This window comes from Lonchura striata, chromosome 2 (assembly GCF_046129695.1).
Source record: "Lonchura striata isolate bLonStr1 chromosome 2, bLonStr1.mat, whole genome shotgun sequence".
Classification (NCBI taxonomy): domain Eukaryota; kingdom Metazoa; phylum Chordata; class Aves; order Passeriformes; family Estrildidae; genus Lonchura; species Lonchura striata.
In genome coordinates this window covers 60,118,230-60,138,027 of record NC_134604.1, presented here as the reverse complement: position 1 = coordinate 60,138,027, position 19,798 = coordinate 60,118,230, and the positions used below count along the sequence as shown (strand labels likewise).

Here is a 19,798-nt window from a genome sequence, read left to right as displayed (position 1 = left end):
TTTCTGCAAGGATGTGCTTAACCTACTACACAATTCTCAGCTTTGCTATTCCTGGAGGGAGCTCAGAACTGAGTTTTAACTGTGGTGGTGAGGTGCTAAAGCTCTTAAAACCACAGGCAAACGACAAGACTGGAAGGTAGGTTCTTTTGGATTGCAGATCAAAAGCAGCAAACACCATTTTTCCTGACATTTTGAATAGAAGTTTCCTCTCCCTGGAGTTGTTATGCAGTGGCTGCAGTAGTGTGTGTTTCTGAAGAGCTTCCTGTGTGCCAGCACAGCACAGAATTCATCTCTGCAGCATCCAGTCATTTGAGAAATCTCTGCTGAGCTGTTGCGTGTTGGCATGGAGAAATTAGAGCTATCCTGTGTAGACTGATTAATTTTAACCACATTTGAAGGCTCTGTTTGAAGCCTTCTTCATAGTATTTTCTCACACTTTCTCCGAGTTGGTATTTTAAAAGTTAGACGAACTGCTTTGTGTATATATTTGTGCCTTAGAAATAAAACTTGGAAAAAAGACAGGTGCCCAAATATGGCCACAAAAAGCTCCTCTTATAGCTTTGGCATGATTTTTTGGCCTCTGACAGTAGTCAGGAGTTTTAGGTCAGAGTATGACCCTTTTGTACTCCTGTGTAGCTCTTAACTTTAAGCCTTTGCAGTGTACTAACTTTAGAATATTGTACATTGACCAAATTAAAAATATGCAGAAAATCCCTAAAGATAAGGCACAGCAGGTGTCATTATTTATTCTGAAAGGAGTCTTGCAAATGCCTAATAAATCTGTCCCTACTTTAGAAATTACTTTAAAGAATGATGAACTCAATTAATTTGTAGGTGATTTATATTTGCTGATAGATTATTTTTGTGGGGGAATTTGAAAATAGTGGTTGCAATTGTAAAGTCTCAAAATTTGAGATCTAGCATCACTGTAGTTATGGAACATAACTACATAACTTTGTAGCACAGGAATTTATGTAGCACAATTTCCACATTCACCTGTAGTTATGGCTTTTAGAAAATTCAGCCTTTCCCCATACTTCCAGTTCCTTTGGCAGGGTGGAGAAAAACAGTAGACTGAACATGATCTCAACAGGATCATTGGAAGAAGGATTTCCCATTCAGACTAAACCAGATCTATTTTAAATAATTGGTTTTTGTTTATCTGACTTCTGTGCTTTTAAAAGTTGGAAGAATCATGTGGAAAAATGACATCTTTTGAGAGATTTCTAAACAGAAATGTATGTTCTATACCTAAGGGTTGACTTTTCAGTTAATCTACTATGGTGATAGGTGGTGCAGGAAATGTTGAAGAAAAATGAGTGGATGGATGTTTATCTTCTTGTGAAAACATGGTGATTGATAGATATTGCATAAATTTGGGGGGATCTGTTAATTTACATTTTTACCTGGCTGCACTTGAAAGTGGGGTTAAAAATGGAAGAGAAATCTAAGCAAATAAATCCTGCAACAGTTAGTTCTACTTGTTGATTTCAGGTTACCGCATGAGATTAGGATCTAGCACAGACAAAAAGGATTCAGGTCGCCTTCATGTTGATTTTGCTCAGGCAAGAGATGACTTTTATGAATGGGAATGCAAGCAAAGAATGCTGGCCAGAGAAGAACGCCACAGACGTAAAATGGAAGAAGACAGACTGCGCCCTCCTTCTCCTCCGGCAATAATGCATTATTCTGAACACGAAGCTGCTTTGCTGGCTGAAAAATTGAAAGGTAAGCAGCATTTGCTACTTCTTAGTTTATTATTCCTTAAAAGCAGGAGCCATGCAGAGGCCAGAGCAGTGAAGCCAGTTCCTCTCTGAGGTGTTTCATTACTTGCCCTGTTAGCTTTCCTCTGCTGAAATGGCTTTCTTTGCCATTTCTATGCCAAGGGTAATGATACTCACCCACTTGCTGAAAATGCATGACATCTGTCTTATCTACCTGTGCTTTAACAGCAAAAACACAGCCTTCAGAATGCTACAGGTGTGTTTTTTATCTGTTAAGTTGATGCCTAATATATCTTGGAAATACTCTCACAGTAAGGCAACCTGTTGCAAGCATCCTTCATATGAAATGTCTTATTCTTAAAATTACTTTAATCCTCAACATGTAGGTTACTCCTACACATGCATTTAACTGTCTCTGGCATTCAAATTGCCCTCATGAGCTGACACAAATTATGACACACACCATCCAGACTTTCAGTCCCTCTTTAGGGTTAGAGTTACTTGTGCAGGAGAGTGTCATGTTTTGGTATGTGTTTGCTTCGTTGTTTTTTTCTAGGTACATTTACTGAGTTAAAATTTTCCAAGGGTGCACTTCAAAGATTCATTTTATTTTAATAGCTAACATAAACAGTAAGAAGCAAAGAAATAAAGGTATTAATGGTAACAAAATTTAAAAGAAATATCTAGCAAACAACTCTTCACACCACTTAGAGTTGCATTTATTTTCATCAAGTGTTTAGCAGTTGTGTTTGGCATTCTTTCCCCCATGATGGCCAGGCACATTGCTTAACTGTGTGCCAGGTCACAAGAAGCTGTGATTCTTGCCACTATTTCAGAATTATCTAGATTAGGCTTAGACTATCTAGCTGTCATCACACTGGTCTCTGTTCTAACTATGAAATATGTTTGGGGAGCTGAAGAAGGACAGTGCAAAGTGTTTCATCCTTGGAGCGTGGAGCAGAGATGCACCCTGCTGTCTCTCTGAGTACTGCACTAGTTGCAGTTAGTTGTTGCTACTACCTCAGTCACTTACTAGTTTGGCTGACTCTTGCGCCCACCAGATGCACTTCTCCATAAAAAAATTAATCAATCTATTTGTTAGATTGGTGAAATAACCCAGATGAGTTGATATACCAGGAGAAAGGAGGCCCTAATACAATTTTAATTCATACCTAGCTTCCAGACCAGTTTTAGATCTGTCTGGTTTTAGTTGAATATTATAAGAGTTAATCTTTTGTAGGGAAGTTTTTCTTTATGTAGTAAGGCCTAGAGGTTTCCTGAACTAAACCAGAAAATGCAATAGTCTGGGCAATTTCTTCCATATGGCTAGTCATTGCTTGGGGCAACTGAATGTGGGTTTTTGCAAGATGTTGAAGATGACTAGAATGATTTTTCTTTTCATTTTGGGACGTTTCCATACTTAATTAAAATCTACTCCAAGCATTTATATCTTTGCTTCTCTTAAGGGATATTTAACCAGAGCTTGACATATATGCTCAAGCTTAATTTAAAAATGCTTTAGCACAATATAGACCAACACTATGTGCATAAATGTTTCTCCAGAAATAAACTTTCAGCAATGTACGTCACTTAAAAAAAAAAAAAAAAGTTAAGTTTATTTTTTTATTGCTTGAAAATCATTAAAATCCAGCAAAAGAATATATTACAATTTTAAAAGTTCTGCTAATTAACAGTTGCCTTGCTGTGATTGTTGTGAGATTAAAGACACCAGCCCTGGATCGTACTGATACATAAGGGTGGAGAATGCAGAAAAGACCCCTTTCTTCTCAGTGGGCATGAACTGTGCCCTGCTCTAGGTAGTAAAGAAAGCAGAGCGTGCTTCAGTAGTTGCACTGGTCTACTTTACCTTCCCTATGGCATCACAGCCAGTATCTGTAAAATAGTGGCATTGAACTTTATGGGCTCTGTTGGGAAACATGGAATCACCACATGAGCTCTTTGTGACATCCTAAAAAAAGAAAAATTCTTCAACTCTGGCAAGGGGCAGTTCATGTAATATATTCATACAATCATTAAGGTTGGAAGAGAGCTCTAAGATTAATTCCAACCGTAATCATACATTCACAATTTAAATGTGAACTTCAGATGAAAGTAGCAGAATATATATATATATGTATGTATGTATGTGTATATATAAATGTATATATTTATATAATATATGTGTATATGTGTATGTCTATGTGTGTACGTATACATGGACATACACATATACACACACACTCACATAGATATGTAAAACTTGGAGTTAAAATCTCAGGTCTCTGTATTATCACCATATTTGCACTGCTGCAAAAGCCTGGACAATTCATCCTAAAGTAAAGAAGGATCACAGTATATCTGCACTTATCAGGATTTAACTTGAACGATTGTTTCTTCAGCAGATGCTCTGCAGTTCTTTTCTTAAGGACAGTCATGACCTTGCTGTGGTGCCCACTTCAAAAGACTCCTGAGCTCTGTTGGGAGCTCATGAGACAGAGCTGCAAGTGCCCAATATGCAGGTTTCAGCTCCTGCAGTGCCTCCAGAAGTTCATGGAGCAGCACTAGCTAAAAAAGCAAGCCAAAATAACTAAGCATATCTCAATCCAAGATACTGCTTTGCAACCACAGATATAGATAACTTGGCTGGAATCCAAGCAACTTTTGTTGTCAAAATAACCTTGGAAATTCCTGACAGCAAGGAAATCTTATGGTGGGCAAAGATGAAGTAGGCTTATCAACCACTCCCCTAGTGTGATTTAGATATTTACTGAGTCTGTGACAGAGGTGACAATATATCTTTTTCACTTTCTGCAAACTGCAGCATAAGACTAAGAAATCATTGGTTTTGTGTAATAGACTTGGCTGGAAACTCTTGCCCCAGTGTTGTCAGCATGTTCCTATTCCTCTGGTGTGCTGAACTACCTGGTACTTCAGTGACTGTGGTTGAGAGAGTACTGAGGAACTTTTGTTCCAGTTGGAAACAGAATTTCATTGTAAATCTTCAGCCAGGTAGTCTCTACTGGTGTGGAGCTTCACAGAACAAAGGAACCTCAGTGCCTGGTGGCTGGGGCTAGAATCCACTGCAACTGAGGCCTCATATACATGAGGATTTATAATATACTCTCCTTCCTTGTAGATTACCCTGAATCCCTTCACATATGCGAAGAACTTGGTTTGAACACTTAATTTTTGCAGAAATTAAGGAAACCCATCAAACTATGGGCCAGTGCAGCTTTTCACCACTTTGTAATTCAGTGTGTATTAGTGTTTGCTTATATGTATCTCCCATTCCCTTTTGCCTTTTTTCTTTAATTAAGATCTTCATTAGTCCTGCAAATGACGTCCTTCTTAACTCTCTCCTTGTTGGCAGTATGAACATTTTTTCCTGCACCATTCATGTCATTAGCCTGAACCTCGATTATCAAAATGAAACAGCTCCAGCATTCCAACAACATGAGTAACATGAAGAGCATGAGATCCTTCTTATCTGTGTTTCCTTGAGAAAATACCTCAGTAAATTCACAGATGTGAACTCTGGGAATCCAAGGTCATTTACAATGAAGTGTAAATGTTATTTACCTCCTTAAACAGCCTTTGAAAACAGACCTTGAGTTCTTGTTTTGACAAAACCAGCAGAATATTTTGTCTTCTGCTATTACACCAGAAAAAAGTGACTTTTGCTTCTGGTTCATTGCAGCATTTGTGTGTGTCTTTGAGATTTTAATTCCTCAGTGTTAAATCAGATGTGTTATTACTGCACAGTGGAATGTGTCGGTAGATATTTACATTCAAATTTGCATGCTCTGACATCTGTTTTCCTGGGTGCGTTATAAACAGTTAAGTCGTGTGGTGCCCAGAACATGACACAACTGGAGATAGGCTGAACCTTTTAAGTGGAATGCTGCTCTGTCAGGTGCATTGGAACAAAACATTTTAATCTGTGCTTATGACATTTGCGTTTCAAAGGAGGATTTCAAACATTATGGTTTTCTTAATTCAAGCATAGCTGTACCTAATGGTATCATCTTCAGAAATCACTTCTCACAAATAAGATCCTTTAAAATGCTACATATGTCTTACTTGCTGCGGGTAGCTAAATAGTTCTATGACTTAACAAAGGCATCTCTTTATATCTGAATATCTGGTTTTTTAAATATTTTGAGCAAAGGAGACATAAATATCTGAGAGTTAAATACAATACCCTGGAATTTACCTCCCTTTTTAATACAGTGTTTTTTTATGAGCACAGGGAAGTTATTCATACAGTTTTTCATTTTAAGAAATATAATTTAAAAACTGAGAAGCTGCTGCTTTGCCAGGCACTGTATTATCCCCTGAAGAGAGCACAGATTGGAAATTTAAATAAATAGATGGCAGTTACAGTAGAATGAGGGATGTGCCTTCCACAAGACTCAGGTAACATCAAGCCTGACAATCTCAACTCTTGCACATCATTTGAAATATAAACAACATTTAATTGCTTGGGAGATAGGATATTTCACTGAGATGAAAAATACACTGCTTTCATTATCACCCTGCACTTGGGAGCCAGACTGGCAGAGCACTGCAGAAACAATGCAGTCATGCAGAGTGGCAAGTTTCACCCAGAAAGGATCAAATTCAGTGCAGAGCTTTGTCAGAAGGGGAGGCAAAGTGAGATCCTATGAAAAATCCAGTGAATGCCAGGTTTAAATTCTGAGTCTCTGGAATTCTTTTTAGCCCATTTTTTTTTTATTAGTGGTACATCAGGACAGAGCCCTGAAACAGACATGTTTCGACACTTTGGTATCAAATCTGTTCACTCACCCTTCCTGGTTTTAGATTATCGTTTTCTCCTTCCTTCTTCCATATGCTGCTGACATCTGCTGTGGCACAATACATCTGGCTCCGAGAGCCTCGCACAGGGGCTGTGAGCAGGCACGGTGCGAGGGCGCTTTTGTCTGCTTGCAGAAGAGCATAAGGTGGGTTCAGCTATCAGCAGCCTGGTAACCCAGTTCCCTGGGCACGTCCCTCCCAAAGCCTACAGGAGGTACACTCACTGCTTAGTGCATTACTAAAATCATCCTCCCTCACCTCAGCTGTATTGTATCAATTCAGACTTTCAGGTTTTAATATAAACCCACTGGATTAAATGCACCACACTGCAAAATGACTCAAGTTCATTACTAAGAGCTGGGAAATGGCAAGTCACTGATCAGAAAGTTTTTGGTGTGATTTTGAGAAATATGGAGGAAACTCAATAACCTCGTAATTACTTTTCTTTGGAAATAATGGCACCAGCAGGAGAAGATAATGGGTTTTTGTGTCTGACATGAAACACCCACCCCAGGAAGAATCTTGTGTGATTTAATTTGAAATAAAGAGTTTGATTATGTAGGGGGGAGAGACTACTTTTTAATATATCTTTTAGTGAACATACACATGTATTTTTATCAAATCTAGTGTCAGCTAGAGATTTGTTACATAACTGGAAAAGTTTCTTGGTTATAGTATGCAGTTAAGGCTATTTAAAAAAGAGTAAGGTGGATATTAATCATTCTTTAAAATAACCCTTTGGCAGTAAGAATTTATATTTCTTGATTCTTACTTGTTATGCAATGCCACTGGGTTAAAAATTTTATTAATCCCAAAAGTACTAGACTGATGTGTGTGATGCATGGCACAATTATATAAGGGATTTGAGCAGGAAAAAAGAAGGTGAGGGTAGTAGACTGAAGAGTTGTGTTTCTAGGTCACTGGCAGGCACTCTGTACAGAAGAAGCTCTTAAGCCAAGAGAAAAATAGGTTGTCATTTTGGCACCAGAAGTGGTGTGTGCTGGAAAGAAAATTGTTCCTGATGCACGGGGGAGATGGGCTGAGCCTGCTGATGAGAGAGGTTAGTGAACCTTTTCTCTGACCTGATTCACCCACAGCATTCGCCTCCTAAAGTTTATTATTTTTTGTGTTGAATTCAGTCTTTGCAGTTTAGAAATCTTAGTTATAGTTTAATAAATTATCAAGTTATAAATCAGATTAATGGAAACCTTGGCCATACATCCTTACCTGGCTGTGGTTATATGTAATGAAGAAGTTTGCATCCTGAACTGAACTGTGCCACCTTCCTGTTTGAACTGGGCCCAGTTTGACAAACTGGAACTGGAGTCTGAGCAGCTGAGCAGCTCCAGGCAGACTGAGGGCAGTGTCACCATGAGCAAAGGGGTGATGCTGAGCATGGGGATGAGGCAGGGAGCACATCTTCCCATGCCACTGCTACAGCTGGCAGAGGACAGGCTGTTAATCAGAGGCAAAGAAGGACAGACACTGTCCCACCACTCTTGTCCTTTCTCTGCCTGAACTGCAGCACAGTCATACTCAGTACTCACAAGAACACCTTCAGGGGTGTTTGTTAATTGGGTTTCTGCTGGTCAGGGCAGAACTTGGCATAAAGGTATACCTGCCCCTTCCCATCTTACAGAGGGGCCGGAGACCAGCGAGGTCATTAATGCTTCCCAAAACATAGGCAAACTGCACAGAAGCTTTCTAGGTGTAGTCACTGGAGTAAAGACCAACAGCTCTGTCTTTTCAGCATGTCTTTGCAAGCCTGGAATGTTGCATTAGGAGGGTAAGATTCAGGACAAGAGACAAGGTATGGTGACTCTGGACAGCACCATAGCCCATTGGACAATGTAGAAGATTTGCTGTGATTTAGAGAGACTCCAAGTGTTGTGTGAAATATCTCAGATGCTTTTCAAACATCGAGAAAGTCCAGGGTTGGAAAGATAATAAAAGGGCTAAATCAGTATCCCAGTGTTTGATCTTGTCCTAGCTAGAAGTCCAGCATGCAATGTCACTCTTGAAACACAGAAATACCAAGTTAGTTATATTTGCAATATACCTATAAATGTAAAAAATACAGAAATAAGAGTGTTCAAATGCCTGGCTTCAGTGTGATGGATTAGTCTATGTCCTTTCTAATTGCTAAGACGTTAGACACCATCACTGAAGTTGTGAAAGCACCTGATGTAGGTTCTTAACACTGAGAGGTACATAGTCATGTTTGAGGGTACTCTGAGCTGAATTCTGCCCTGTGTTAAACCAGGGAAACTCCATTAGCTGAAAGTAAAACCTCTTTTCCAACACATTTTCCCAGGATACCATTCTGTAACAGTTGTTGTCACAGCTTTTTCAATTAAATGTTTATTCCAATTGGGGTTGCTTAGAGGTGGTCAAATTACAAGAAGAAAACTGCAAAATATTTGTCAACAATTATTCCCTTTTTTCATAGAAATATTCCTTTTAACAATTTTCTGGGCAGCTCTAGGGACACATTTTCTTTTCTTTATATTTCATTTCATGTAAGTTGTAAGCTCGGATTTAAATGTCAAATATCTGTAGTTGATATAAGAGGAATTTGAAATATCTTATCTCTAGTACCCTGTGATTGAGTCTGGCAGCACCTGGAAATCTCTATCGATGGAGACCTGGCAAGCCATCCTGGATGGATGAGAAATCTTCAAATGACACAACATTGTCAGAGCTTGTGTTGGAGCTGCCCTTTACAGGGACATGCAGGGGTGCAGGTGCTTGCAGCAGGTGCCCTTGTGGAATGGTTGGGATTACTCCAACCAAAGGTGTGCCTGTTGCAGGGATGTCAATACAGGAGCAGGCCAGCCCAGGCTCCCTTTGCAGCTGCTTGAGGGAAGCAGGCACTTCTGGGGCACAGTTCACCTCACTGTTTAACAGACAGCGAAAACAGGACTGATAAAACCTGCCTTATTTGCTTAGAATATGATGTGACTTGGAGGAGGAAAAAGCTCTAGGAGAAAGAAATAATTTGCTGCATGCTTATTTTAAAAGAACAATTACATATGGGAACATGTCTTATATAAAGGAATTTATTTGAAGAGTGTGTTTTTAAACAGTGTATAATTATGTGCATCCTACCATGAGGGAATAATTTTGAGCAGAATTAGGAGTTTTGTTTTATTTTTTTTTAAATAAATGTCTGCAATCATAAGGCAGTTCACGCTCTGTTTAAATTAGATTCCATTGCTGCATTTCTTCTACTATTTATCTACTAACTAAAAAAGAAATGAACAATCAGATTTTCTAAGGCAATCTCTCATAGCTAAGAAAGTATTCTGAATGGAAAAAAATGGATTCACAGTGAGTTACCTTACACCAGTCGCTAAGTGAGCTCAAGAATATAAAAGTTAGAAATTAAGGTGACATAAATTTTAAAACTGTAGAGAAAAGATTTTATTAACTAATGTGCTCCTGTTGTGCATATATTACCCTCTAGCATTTTTGAATGTAACTTCTAATTATGTAATCAATGAAGATGCTGATGTTTACCAATGAAAGGATTTTTTCCTGCTCTGTGAGCAGAGCTGTGAATTAACTATAACAGTCCCACAGTCCTCTGCAGCTCACTGGAAGTACAGTGTGATGAAAAGAGGTTTTCAGCATGTCCTTTTAAATGGGTAGAATCTATGTGGCAGAAGGATGATATGTTTACTAACATCCCTTACAGACACCCACTGTGACTGATAAAAACAAAACAAGGGGAGGGTGTTTTATTTCATAGAGATATATGCAAAACATAAATCTCTATAGCAAAACAACACATAAATGAGTATTGGGGAGAGACTAAAAGAAGGAAAAGGGAGGATATTTCTGTGCTGCTGATTTTCCTCATGCATGGAAACATGCTAACATTGCTAGAAACCATTACAGGTTATTCTTATTTACTAGTGTAATTATAATAAACATCGTGTTTCAGGGGTGAGTTCTTGGCTGTGTTACATCTTTGACATCCAATTCCATGCAACTTAGCAGGCTGAAGATTTTTCCCAAGTATTTTGGAGAGACTTACCCTCGTGTTTTCTTGCAGTGAAGAGGATTTGCATGAGTCTTGTTTACATTTGGCATTTCAGGGGTCTATATTCAGCCAACCTCACCCATCAGAGCCACTTAATGCATTCCTGCTGCAAATGTACCCAGCAAAGCTCAGAAGTGGAGTCTAATCCAAGGAGACAATATGAAATTAAAGGATACCCACCTGACTCTTCCTGTCCAGCGAAAATTAATGAATGGTGATAATGAATACCATATTAATGTTTTATAACAGATACACCATTGTACACAGAGAAGGTGTTGTGTGTTATGTTGCACTTTTTTCTTGGAGGATCTTGGGTGAACATGCCTATTCAGCTGTGGAGAGCAAATCTTATTGCTGTTGCTAAAAGCATGTTTCAGTTAATAAGATGTTAAAGATCAGGCAATGTAAAAATTTCTTCTTCAGAGGCTGTGGGCACAGAGCATGTCACTAGTACTCTCTGTATTTTAGTCTACTCACCTTTTAAGGAAGTGATTATTGATTCAGAATAAAAGCCAAAATCTTCACTCAACAATTAGTATTTCATTATTCTTCGTATGTGGAAAGCAGACTGGTACAAACTGTGTCACCTGCTTCTGTATCCTGTAACACAGTTGGCTCAGTTTAATATTTTCCAGTTTTTGTTTTAAGTGTCTCTTGGTTATGACTACCCTGCATCTTCCTGCCATAACCATATACCTTCTTCTACAGAAAGGAGCCATCTAAAATATATATACAGAAATATAACCAAAAAGCACTAGATGAGATGTTTAAAATGAGTTGTTGGGAAATTGAAGTTTTATTGAGTAAAATCCTGGTGAAAAAATGATATCAAATTGCACAAAAATGGTTCCACAGGAAGACACTCTTGTAATAATATTTTTTTGCAGTTCAGTCTAAATGGGACTTAAAAAGAAATGTTTCTTCTTAATCCTGATGAAGCCTGAAGTGTAATGGATGCTGTGCTTAGAGTCTTCTGAGGAAGCTGAGAGCACTGTCAGAGGAAAGAAGATTACCTGGGGAGGGAGTGTATAAAATCTAGCCTTCAGTTTTGGCAATCTTTCTGCAGAGAAAAACAACTTTCGTTACCTGAATGGCAAAAATGAAGCTGTAATCCAGATGTTTTCCTGAATTCATCTGGAATCCTTTAAAAATATATGTAATGTGAAACATAAAACAAATAGTAGAAAACAAATAATACAAAACTAATGCTGGCACATTGCCTGTTCAAAGCAGTTCCTTGTAATTAATCAGTGTTTTGAGGAGGAATTGTTCAGCTTCAGCATTGTTCCTTAATTAACAACATGATGTTAATGAAATCTGCTGACAGAACTGTGGCTGAGCCCAAGCTCCAAGACTGAGCTTTTGGCTGAGCAGATTATCACAGACACATTTCATTTCCTCAGTACCACAGAGGTCTCCTCACTCCCGCTGTAAGGTCATTCCATATCACTGAACGACTTTAGGGAGACATTGCGAAAGTGAAGACTCAGGCCACAGGGAAGGAGGGCAGGCTGCTTTTTGTTGTGAGAAAGCTATTAAAATGAGGAGAAGACAAGTCTTGAAGGAAGATTTATGTAGTTTCACATGGCTGTATTTGCCTCTTACATCTGATAGAACAAAGGACACAAAAGTTGCCCAAAATGATATACTGCAAGCAGGATTTATGGTGATTTTAATGTGACATGGAGCAGAAAATGTGTTCTCAGCAGGATATTTATGCCTGCAATTTGAAACCTGTGCTTTGATTGTTCTAGATGATAGCAAGTTTTCCGAGGCCATCACGGTGCTGCTCACCTGGATTGAGCGAGGCGAGGTGAATCGTCGCTCTGCAAACCAGTTCTATTCCATGGTGCAGTCGGCCAACAGCCACGTCCGCCGGCTCATGAATGAAAAGGCGGCTCACGAGCAAGAAATGGAGCAAGCCAAGGAGAGTTTCAAAAATGCCTTAACAGGGATCCTCACTCAATGTAAGTAACTCCCTTTTTGTCAGTGTTGTAGTAGTGATGGTGGTGGTGGTGGTAGTGGTTTTATGATTTTGCTTGTTTGTTTGGGGGTAAGTAGTTGCGATGCAGTCATGCTCTACTTCGCATCCTATTTCATACTCTATGGCAGTTTGGAGGATCAAGGACCATTCCTAAGAACTTATTATTCAAGGTGAGCAAAGTTTCAGTAGTTTTTTTTATTAATAGATGAAGACGTGCTCTATTCACAATGTCTACCGTTGTGTAGACATAACGCTTCAAGAATGGACAAGGCAGAAGCCTCACTGCTCTGAGAAAAGATCATGTTTTCTTTTGAGAGAAGGTATATGTGGCCTGTGTGTGGCAGCTAGTTAACTAGGTCAATTACAGAATAGAGCACAATTAGGTAATATTTTTACCTGGGTTTAGGTAAAAGGCAGTAGAATCCAGTAACTTGTAGGGATATACTTACAGGTAAAGGCCACCTCCACAGTAGAAAAGTATGCTGTACTGCTGCTGGCATCAGGACTGGTTAGCTGATACAATGCCAGTATTAATTGGACAGATAAACTGTCTTAAATATCTAGTGCTGGCAGCTATTTCCTTAGTACAGAAATACAATCAATGAACTTACGCTAATGAGGTTGCCTCATAAAACAATGATTAGGATACTTGCCTAGAAGTTTTCTTCAAAGGCAGGAGAGAGGAGAGGAGGGGAGAGGAGAGGAAAGGAAAGGAGAGGAGAGGAGAATATGAGAAAAAGAAAAAAGAAAAGACAACGAAGAAAGGAGAAAGAAAACTGATTTAATTGTTGGTGGTTTTTAACGTGTCTACTAATGGCTCCTCACGGAAGAGGCATGATGATACTCAGAGAAGTGAAGCCTGAAGCCAACTCTAATGCGCCAGTTGAGAACAAAACTCAAGATAATTTACCAGATAGAGGACACTGAAGTTGTTACATTGTAATTTCTGAATCATCCCCCTAATCTTTACATTTAAAAAAAGCCCTAAAGGCTTTTGTGCAATTTATTTCTGGTCCCTCAGTGAACATCCTATAAAAGTTAGGGTTGAAGACATAAGCTTGTGTGGACTTGTCTCTTGTCTGGCTTAGCAGAGCAGCCACTAAAGCTTCCTGCAAAAGTGATGGAGAGCTCATCATCTCAGAAGACAAATTCACCATAGGGCATATATCCTAATGTAAGAGTTTAGATGCCAGAACTTAAAAACAAAGATTCCAGGCCAAAGACATTTTATTTCTGTGGACATATGTTCAGAGGGTAAATTTAAAAGACTAGCTAATTCCCTTGGTAATTTGCTAGGCATTGTTGTCTTCTGTCTCAGCATCTAAAAGGCAGTGTGAGGCACAGAGATGCAAGCACCACTCATGGCGTGCTGTTCAGTTCACACCAGGGCCTCTCTAGTTTTGTGTGCAGCAGCCAGCTCTAGCATTCAGAAATGCCTTCTTCAGCTGCATTAAAAAAAGTTCCCCATTGTCAGCAGGCTGAACTTTAGTTAAATCAGTCTAAATTAGCCCATTTGTCACCAACTGTTGTAGAACATCTGTCACTTGGAAATAGAGATCCCTGTAGTTTCAGGTGGAAATATGCAGTTTTGGCTATCTGTTTTGCTCCTGTAATGTGGTGAATGCTGAACTTACAAAAAACAGAAATAGCTCTGGCTTCAAAATGTGAATTTCCTAGTGCCACAGTAAAAGCAGAGTCTGGAAGAAGAAAGTTTCTGACAGATATGGCCTAGGAGGACAAGGTCAGCAAAAAGCATCCTCAGGGAAGGTGCTACGCTGTGGATTTTACAAGTTTCAGAAGCTTTCCATATGTTCCCCATTGTTTATTTTATAAACATTATGAACATTGACCATTATTAGCATTAATATATCTTATTAAGATTCCTTGCAAACGTGCTGCGAACAGATGGATAATGTTTTTCCTTTACACATGCATATGCCTACGGTTACTAAGCATGGAGATTTTGAAATGAGCTCCCCTTTTTCAAGGAAATTTGAATTGATCTGTATTTGAATTGATCTGAGGAATATTCTTTATGAAGAAGAATTTGAAAATACAAGGTGTCCAAAACAGGTGTGTGTGGCCTATTAAATTCTATAGACTGACAGAAACACACTTCTTCTCTTCTGCAGTTAAGGATCCAAAAGTCTAATGTAATGCTGCAGCTGTGTGGCCATTTGACATAAATATTACAGTATTTAAGAAATATCATGTGGCAGTCCTCTCCCATGAACTAGTTCAGATGTCAACTTAGAGCTGACCATTCTGGGCTTTCTTTGCGGTCAGAAGAGAAGAATAAGAATCTCCACAGAATGAGTCATCGAACTGACCTCATGGTGTTCTTCCAATAAGATGAATCATCCCTTGGATATGCCATTTTTTTTCTCTGCTGCCCATAGAGGATTCACAGGGGGCCTAGCTCTGAACCAGATGTCCCACTTTTCACATGCCTTGTTCAGAGCAGATTAATCCCACTTGCTGTGTACAGCATTGATACAGACGGGTGTAGCATAAGGGAAGAACTTGGAGTTAGATAAAAATGCCAGCAATTAATGTTATGAAGAGTGAAAAAGAAATAAAATTGGCTTCAAGTTCACTCACCTGGAACACACACACACACACACACACACACACACACACAGTATTAGTGGGTCTCAGTAGAAAATACTTTTTTATTAATGAGGATTAATGTGACCAGAGCATTTCATCTTATGGCCTAACTAATAAAGAAGTACAGGCGTTGAAATCTCTGCTACAAATTTGTGCCTGGAGGTATTTAGGAGATTACTGAGCAGATTACCCCTAAAAATTTGGGTCAATTGCACAGCACGTGAATTAATTACCTCATCAAGGTACTTGTGCCAAGATAATCTGTGAAATAAAGTGTATTAATGTTGTCACACCACAAATTTATAGCACCTGATTTAAGTGCTACAAGGAGTCTTAGCCTTGATATGGTGTTTCTTTAATTATTTAAGGTATAAAGAGAGAAAAATATACACTTCCTTCTTTTTATTAAATTACTTGGTTTTTCTAGATTTGAATTTGTGCTTAAAGTATGGATTGTTTTCAAGGATTTTTGGATAGGTCTGTATTCATGGTTTGACATCTGTTTACTTCCACATCTTAGCTACATTTGACACTGCCCCTTGACTTTCAATTTATCTCTGTTTCATTTCCTCACAAACCACCTTTTCATTCTAAGATTTACAGAGGTTGATCCTCATGTTGAAGGAAAATGGAGGCCCTAGAGATATTCCTGTTGGGCTGTTGGTATTTTTTTAGACTACACCAAAGCTGCAATTACCTCCTCTGACTCTCTTCTCCTTGCACTGTAAACTTTGCCTACCTCTTACTGAGTTTTCAGACTATTTAATGTTGTCTTCCTTGACAACACTGAAAAAGGTACCTACAGGTGAATAATATTTCCATATTCAAAAATTAATTTCATATCTAAAGAGTAAGACACACAAGGTGATGGAAGTGTCCCAGTATACTAGTTCACAGGTTACACACATGGTGCAATGAAGTCTCCCATGGCTGGTTACTGAGCAGATTATGACACTCCATCATTTGATAATTTTTGTTCATTTTACTAGCAAACTAACGGACTTAGTGGACTCTGAAACCAAGTCCCCATCAGAGTCTATGAATCAGTTGCTTGTGTGCCTGTGGGTAACAGTGGGAATGTGGATTTTATCAGGGAGCCCCCTGGCCAGAATATTTGACATAGAATTACAGAATCAGTAAGGTTGGAAAAGACCTCCAAGATCGAGTCCTGCCTTTGAATGAACACCACCATGCCAACTAAACCATAGCACTAAGTGCCATGTCCAATCATTTCTTAAGCTTCAGTCACTGCTGGGGATGATACCTTCACCACTGTCCTGGGCAGTCTGTTCCAATGGTTAACCACTGAAAAAATTCTTTGTCATTGTCCAGGATGAACATGGACAGGGGGGAATAACTTTAAACTGAAAGCGGACCGGTTTAGATTAGATATCAGGAAGAAAAATTCTGTGAGAGTGGTGAGACACTGGCACAGGTTGCCCAGAGAAGCTGTGGATGCCCTATCCCTGGCAGTGTTCAAGGTCAGGTTGGATGGGGCTCTGAGCAACCTGGTCTAGTGGAAGTTATCCCTGCCCGTGGCTCGAGGTTGAAACCAGATGATCTTTAAAATCCAATCCAGTCCAAACCATTCTATGATTCTATGGATTATGAGATTATGCAGTTTACCTCCTTTGCCTGTTGCTAAGCATCTTCAGCCCTTATTTGTGAAACAGGAAGTGAAGCTAGATTCAACTTTGAGCTGATTCAGTAGGCATGTCTGTTTAGGAAGAATCAAAGGTTTGGGGAGAAGGCTGTGTGTCATGTGCCCCTTTTTGGGACTCTCACAGTTGTCACCTTGAGTTTTCCTTTCCTTTCTACTAAAGGACTCCAGTGTGTTAGATTACATAAAATATTTTTATCAAATAGCTGGTAGATATCTGACATGAATTACACCCCAAGAAAAAAAATTGTATTTAAATAATCCCAAAGGGAAAAGCATTCTCAATAGACTGAATAAAATTCTCCTCCTTTCAGGTGTCTTCATTTTTATTTTCTGATCTCCCTGGATATGATTTAATCTGTTTTAACATTATCAATGCCTTCACATTTTTTTAATGTTAAAAAAAGTAAGAAAAATATTAAAAATCCTTTTTGAGTTCTCTTCAAAAAATGATTGGCATCAGTTTTGTTTTTCTCTTTACAAGTTCACTTCAGAAGTTGCTCTCTTGCTTTACAAAAGATAGAATTTATATTGATACAATGATGATTGGTAAAATCACTGTCTCATCTGATTTTCTTTAAATTCTATACTTCAGTACTTTCTCCCAAAAATCCTTCCACTTTTTAGTATTCTCATACTACCAAAAATTAAGCTGGTTTCATTACATATTAAAGATATTAAAGATATTAAAGGCATGCTGGTTAAAATTCTCATAGCAGTCATATTTTTTATATACAATCATGCTTTCCAGAGTATTCTTTGAATTGCTCCACATTAATAACAACTTTTAAAAGGATTTTCCTGCTCTGTAATTGTCCAGTCTTACAGTCTTTCTTTTCTTTGCCACTGACTAATTCAAAAATATGAGCTTACTTTATGTGCAATTTTTAGGTCACCATTAAGCTCTTTGTGAAAGAGATTGAGTCATATAATGTGTTTTTACAGTGCAGCCCATTTCTCAGTTGGTGTCATAGAATGCCACTATAATACAAACATTAATTATTCATGTAATTAGTTACCACTATTACTTTCTACCTTGATGCATTTCTAAAAAAGAAAAAAATAATTAAGTACAAAATAACCTCTGCAATCCATCCAGTTCCTTTTGTTAGCTCATTTAGTCAGTGTGCTCTTGGCTTGTTTCTATATTGATAATTTGTCCAGTAAAGCTCAGCTGGATCTCTTTACTCTTTCTCAGTTGTCCTTCTATCTATGACATTTTCTATCTCATATACACATTCTCAAAAGCATTTCTGTACAGGATGCTGTGGCAGTGACAGAGAATAGAGATGAAAGACTCCATTTTTATTTTACCTTGCATCTTGTAGTTCCTCCCTTTCTTTTGGCAGTATAACCGTTTGTGGTTGCAATTTGTAGTATTTCACTTCTGTGTTTCATTTTCTTTGAATTTCTGCATTCCTTCCATTGTCTGTAGCTTTCACTCCACCTAAACTCAATACAAATCTTGGTATCAATTTAAGAATGGACAGAATTTCAACAGAAGCTCTTCTGTTATTTTTCAAATAGTTTATTGTTTGGTTGGTTTTTTATGTAGTCCATTAAATACGCATGGTATTTTGCAGAAAACTAAAAGCACTGCCTTCCAAGAGATTTCAATCTATTTTGACAACTCATGCCAGTTGCTTGAAATCTGCATTTCTCCTAGATGATGACACAAGGTTCAAGGCAAAGGAGCACATGGAAATCTGTGCTTGTTTTGACTTGCCTTGCTGAGTAGAGACAGGGGTAAGGGCCTGATTGATGCATCACAGAACTGAGCTGTAAATATTCTATGGAAATAAAGGATGAGGGAAGAGACATCAGGAAAGGAAGGAAAGGTAGTTTCACCCAAAAGAATGAGTTGGCTGTGCATACCGTGTGGTCTGCACATCTAAAGCTGTTCAGACTGCTTATAAATGATTGAATAAACCTTATAAACATGAACAATCCTATGCAACTATGAGTGATTGAAATACTTGCTCCCTTCAGTGTGCACTAGACATGCTTCATGTCAAATCACTGAATTTTTCATAAATGCTATAGTTTATGACGATGATAGAGATGTTATGGGGCAAGAAAAGTGTTTTGGAAAGGGATAGACTATATGGGAGAAAAAGATGGACACACACAGAAGGAACAAAAATACAGAAGGACTTGTGATCATTTGCAGCACAAATGCAGACCGAGGAGCATCTAGAAGGAGGAAGCCATGGCAGGCAAGAGAACATAAGGTATGGCAACAGATGGAGAAGTAAATTTCACACCTCAAGTGCATGAGACAATTTTTGATTTTGATTGCCAGTAGAGGCTATGGCTGTTGAAACCTCCTTATTCACATCTTTATCATTTTTCTACAGCAAAAGAAACCATATTATGCCCCCCAAAAAATACTGCCCTCCTGATCTCTTAGGAACATTTTAATCTGCAAGATTTCTGCATAATTATTGCTTCACTTAATGGGACCTGCAATGACTTAACATCATTTATGATGTTCCTGCATTGCAGAGTTCCCTGGGTGTTCTGGTGTTCTCTTTTTGGACAGATTTACCAAAAATGGTAGTTCCCACTTTTGCTATTTTTAAATCTGAGAACTAGGAAGAAAGCTCTGCCTAACAATAAATAAAAGAAAGAACAGCTAATTAACTGCAGTACTTTGGGGATGGTTTATAATCTTGTCAAGCCGATGAAGAAAGCACCATTCACTTCATCTTCCTTTGAATTGGTGGGGGGCAGTTGAGGTTTTTCTAGGTTTTTTTTCTGGTTGTCAACATAAGGTCCATAAAGTCCATTCAGTAATGTAAGATGATGATGTTGAAAGAGCAGGTACTGTGCATTTGTACTTGCCCTACTGTGTTGTGCTGGTCTGATGTCAGGCTCCTGTTTATTGAGAAATGACATGAAGGTGAAGTGGTCTTGTTGAGTCCAAGTGATTTATCACATGGCACAGTGCCAGCCTTTGA

The 19,798-nt window shown here is 38.6% G+C and overlaps 1 protein-coding gene across 12 annotated transcripts in view; it reads left to right on the top strand.

The window, feature by feature from the left end:
• ENOX1 (ecto-NOX disulfide-thiol exchanger 1) overlaps positions 1–19,798 on the top strand; it is a 364,143-nt gene that overhangs the window by 271,857 nt on the left and 72,488 nt on the right. For all 12 annotated transcript variants that reach the window (XM_077781387.1, XM_077781383.1, XM_077781384.1 and 9 more), the window contains 2 exons: positions 1,495–1,728; positions 12,339–12,551. In XM_077781387.1, the coding sequence (XP_077637513.1) occupies positions 1,495–1,728; positions 12,339–12,551 (447 nt within the window). The remainder of the gene's footprint in view (positions 1–1,494; positions 1,729–12,338; positions 12,552–19,798) is intronic.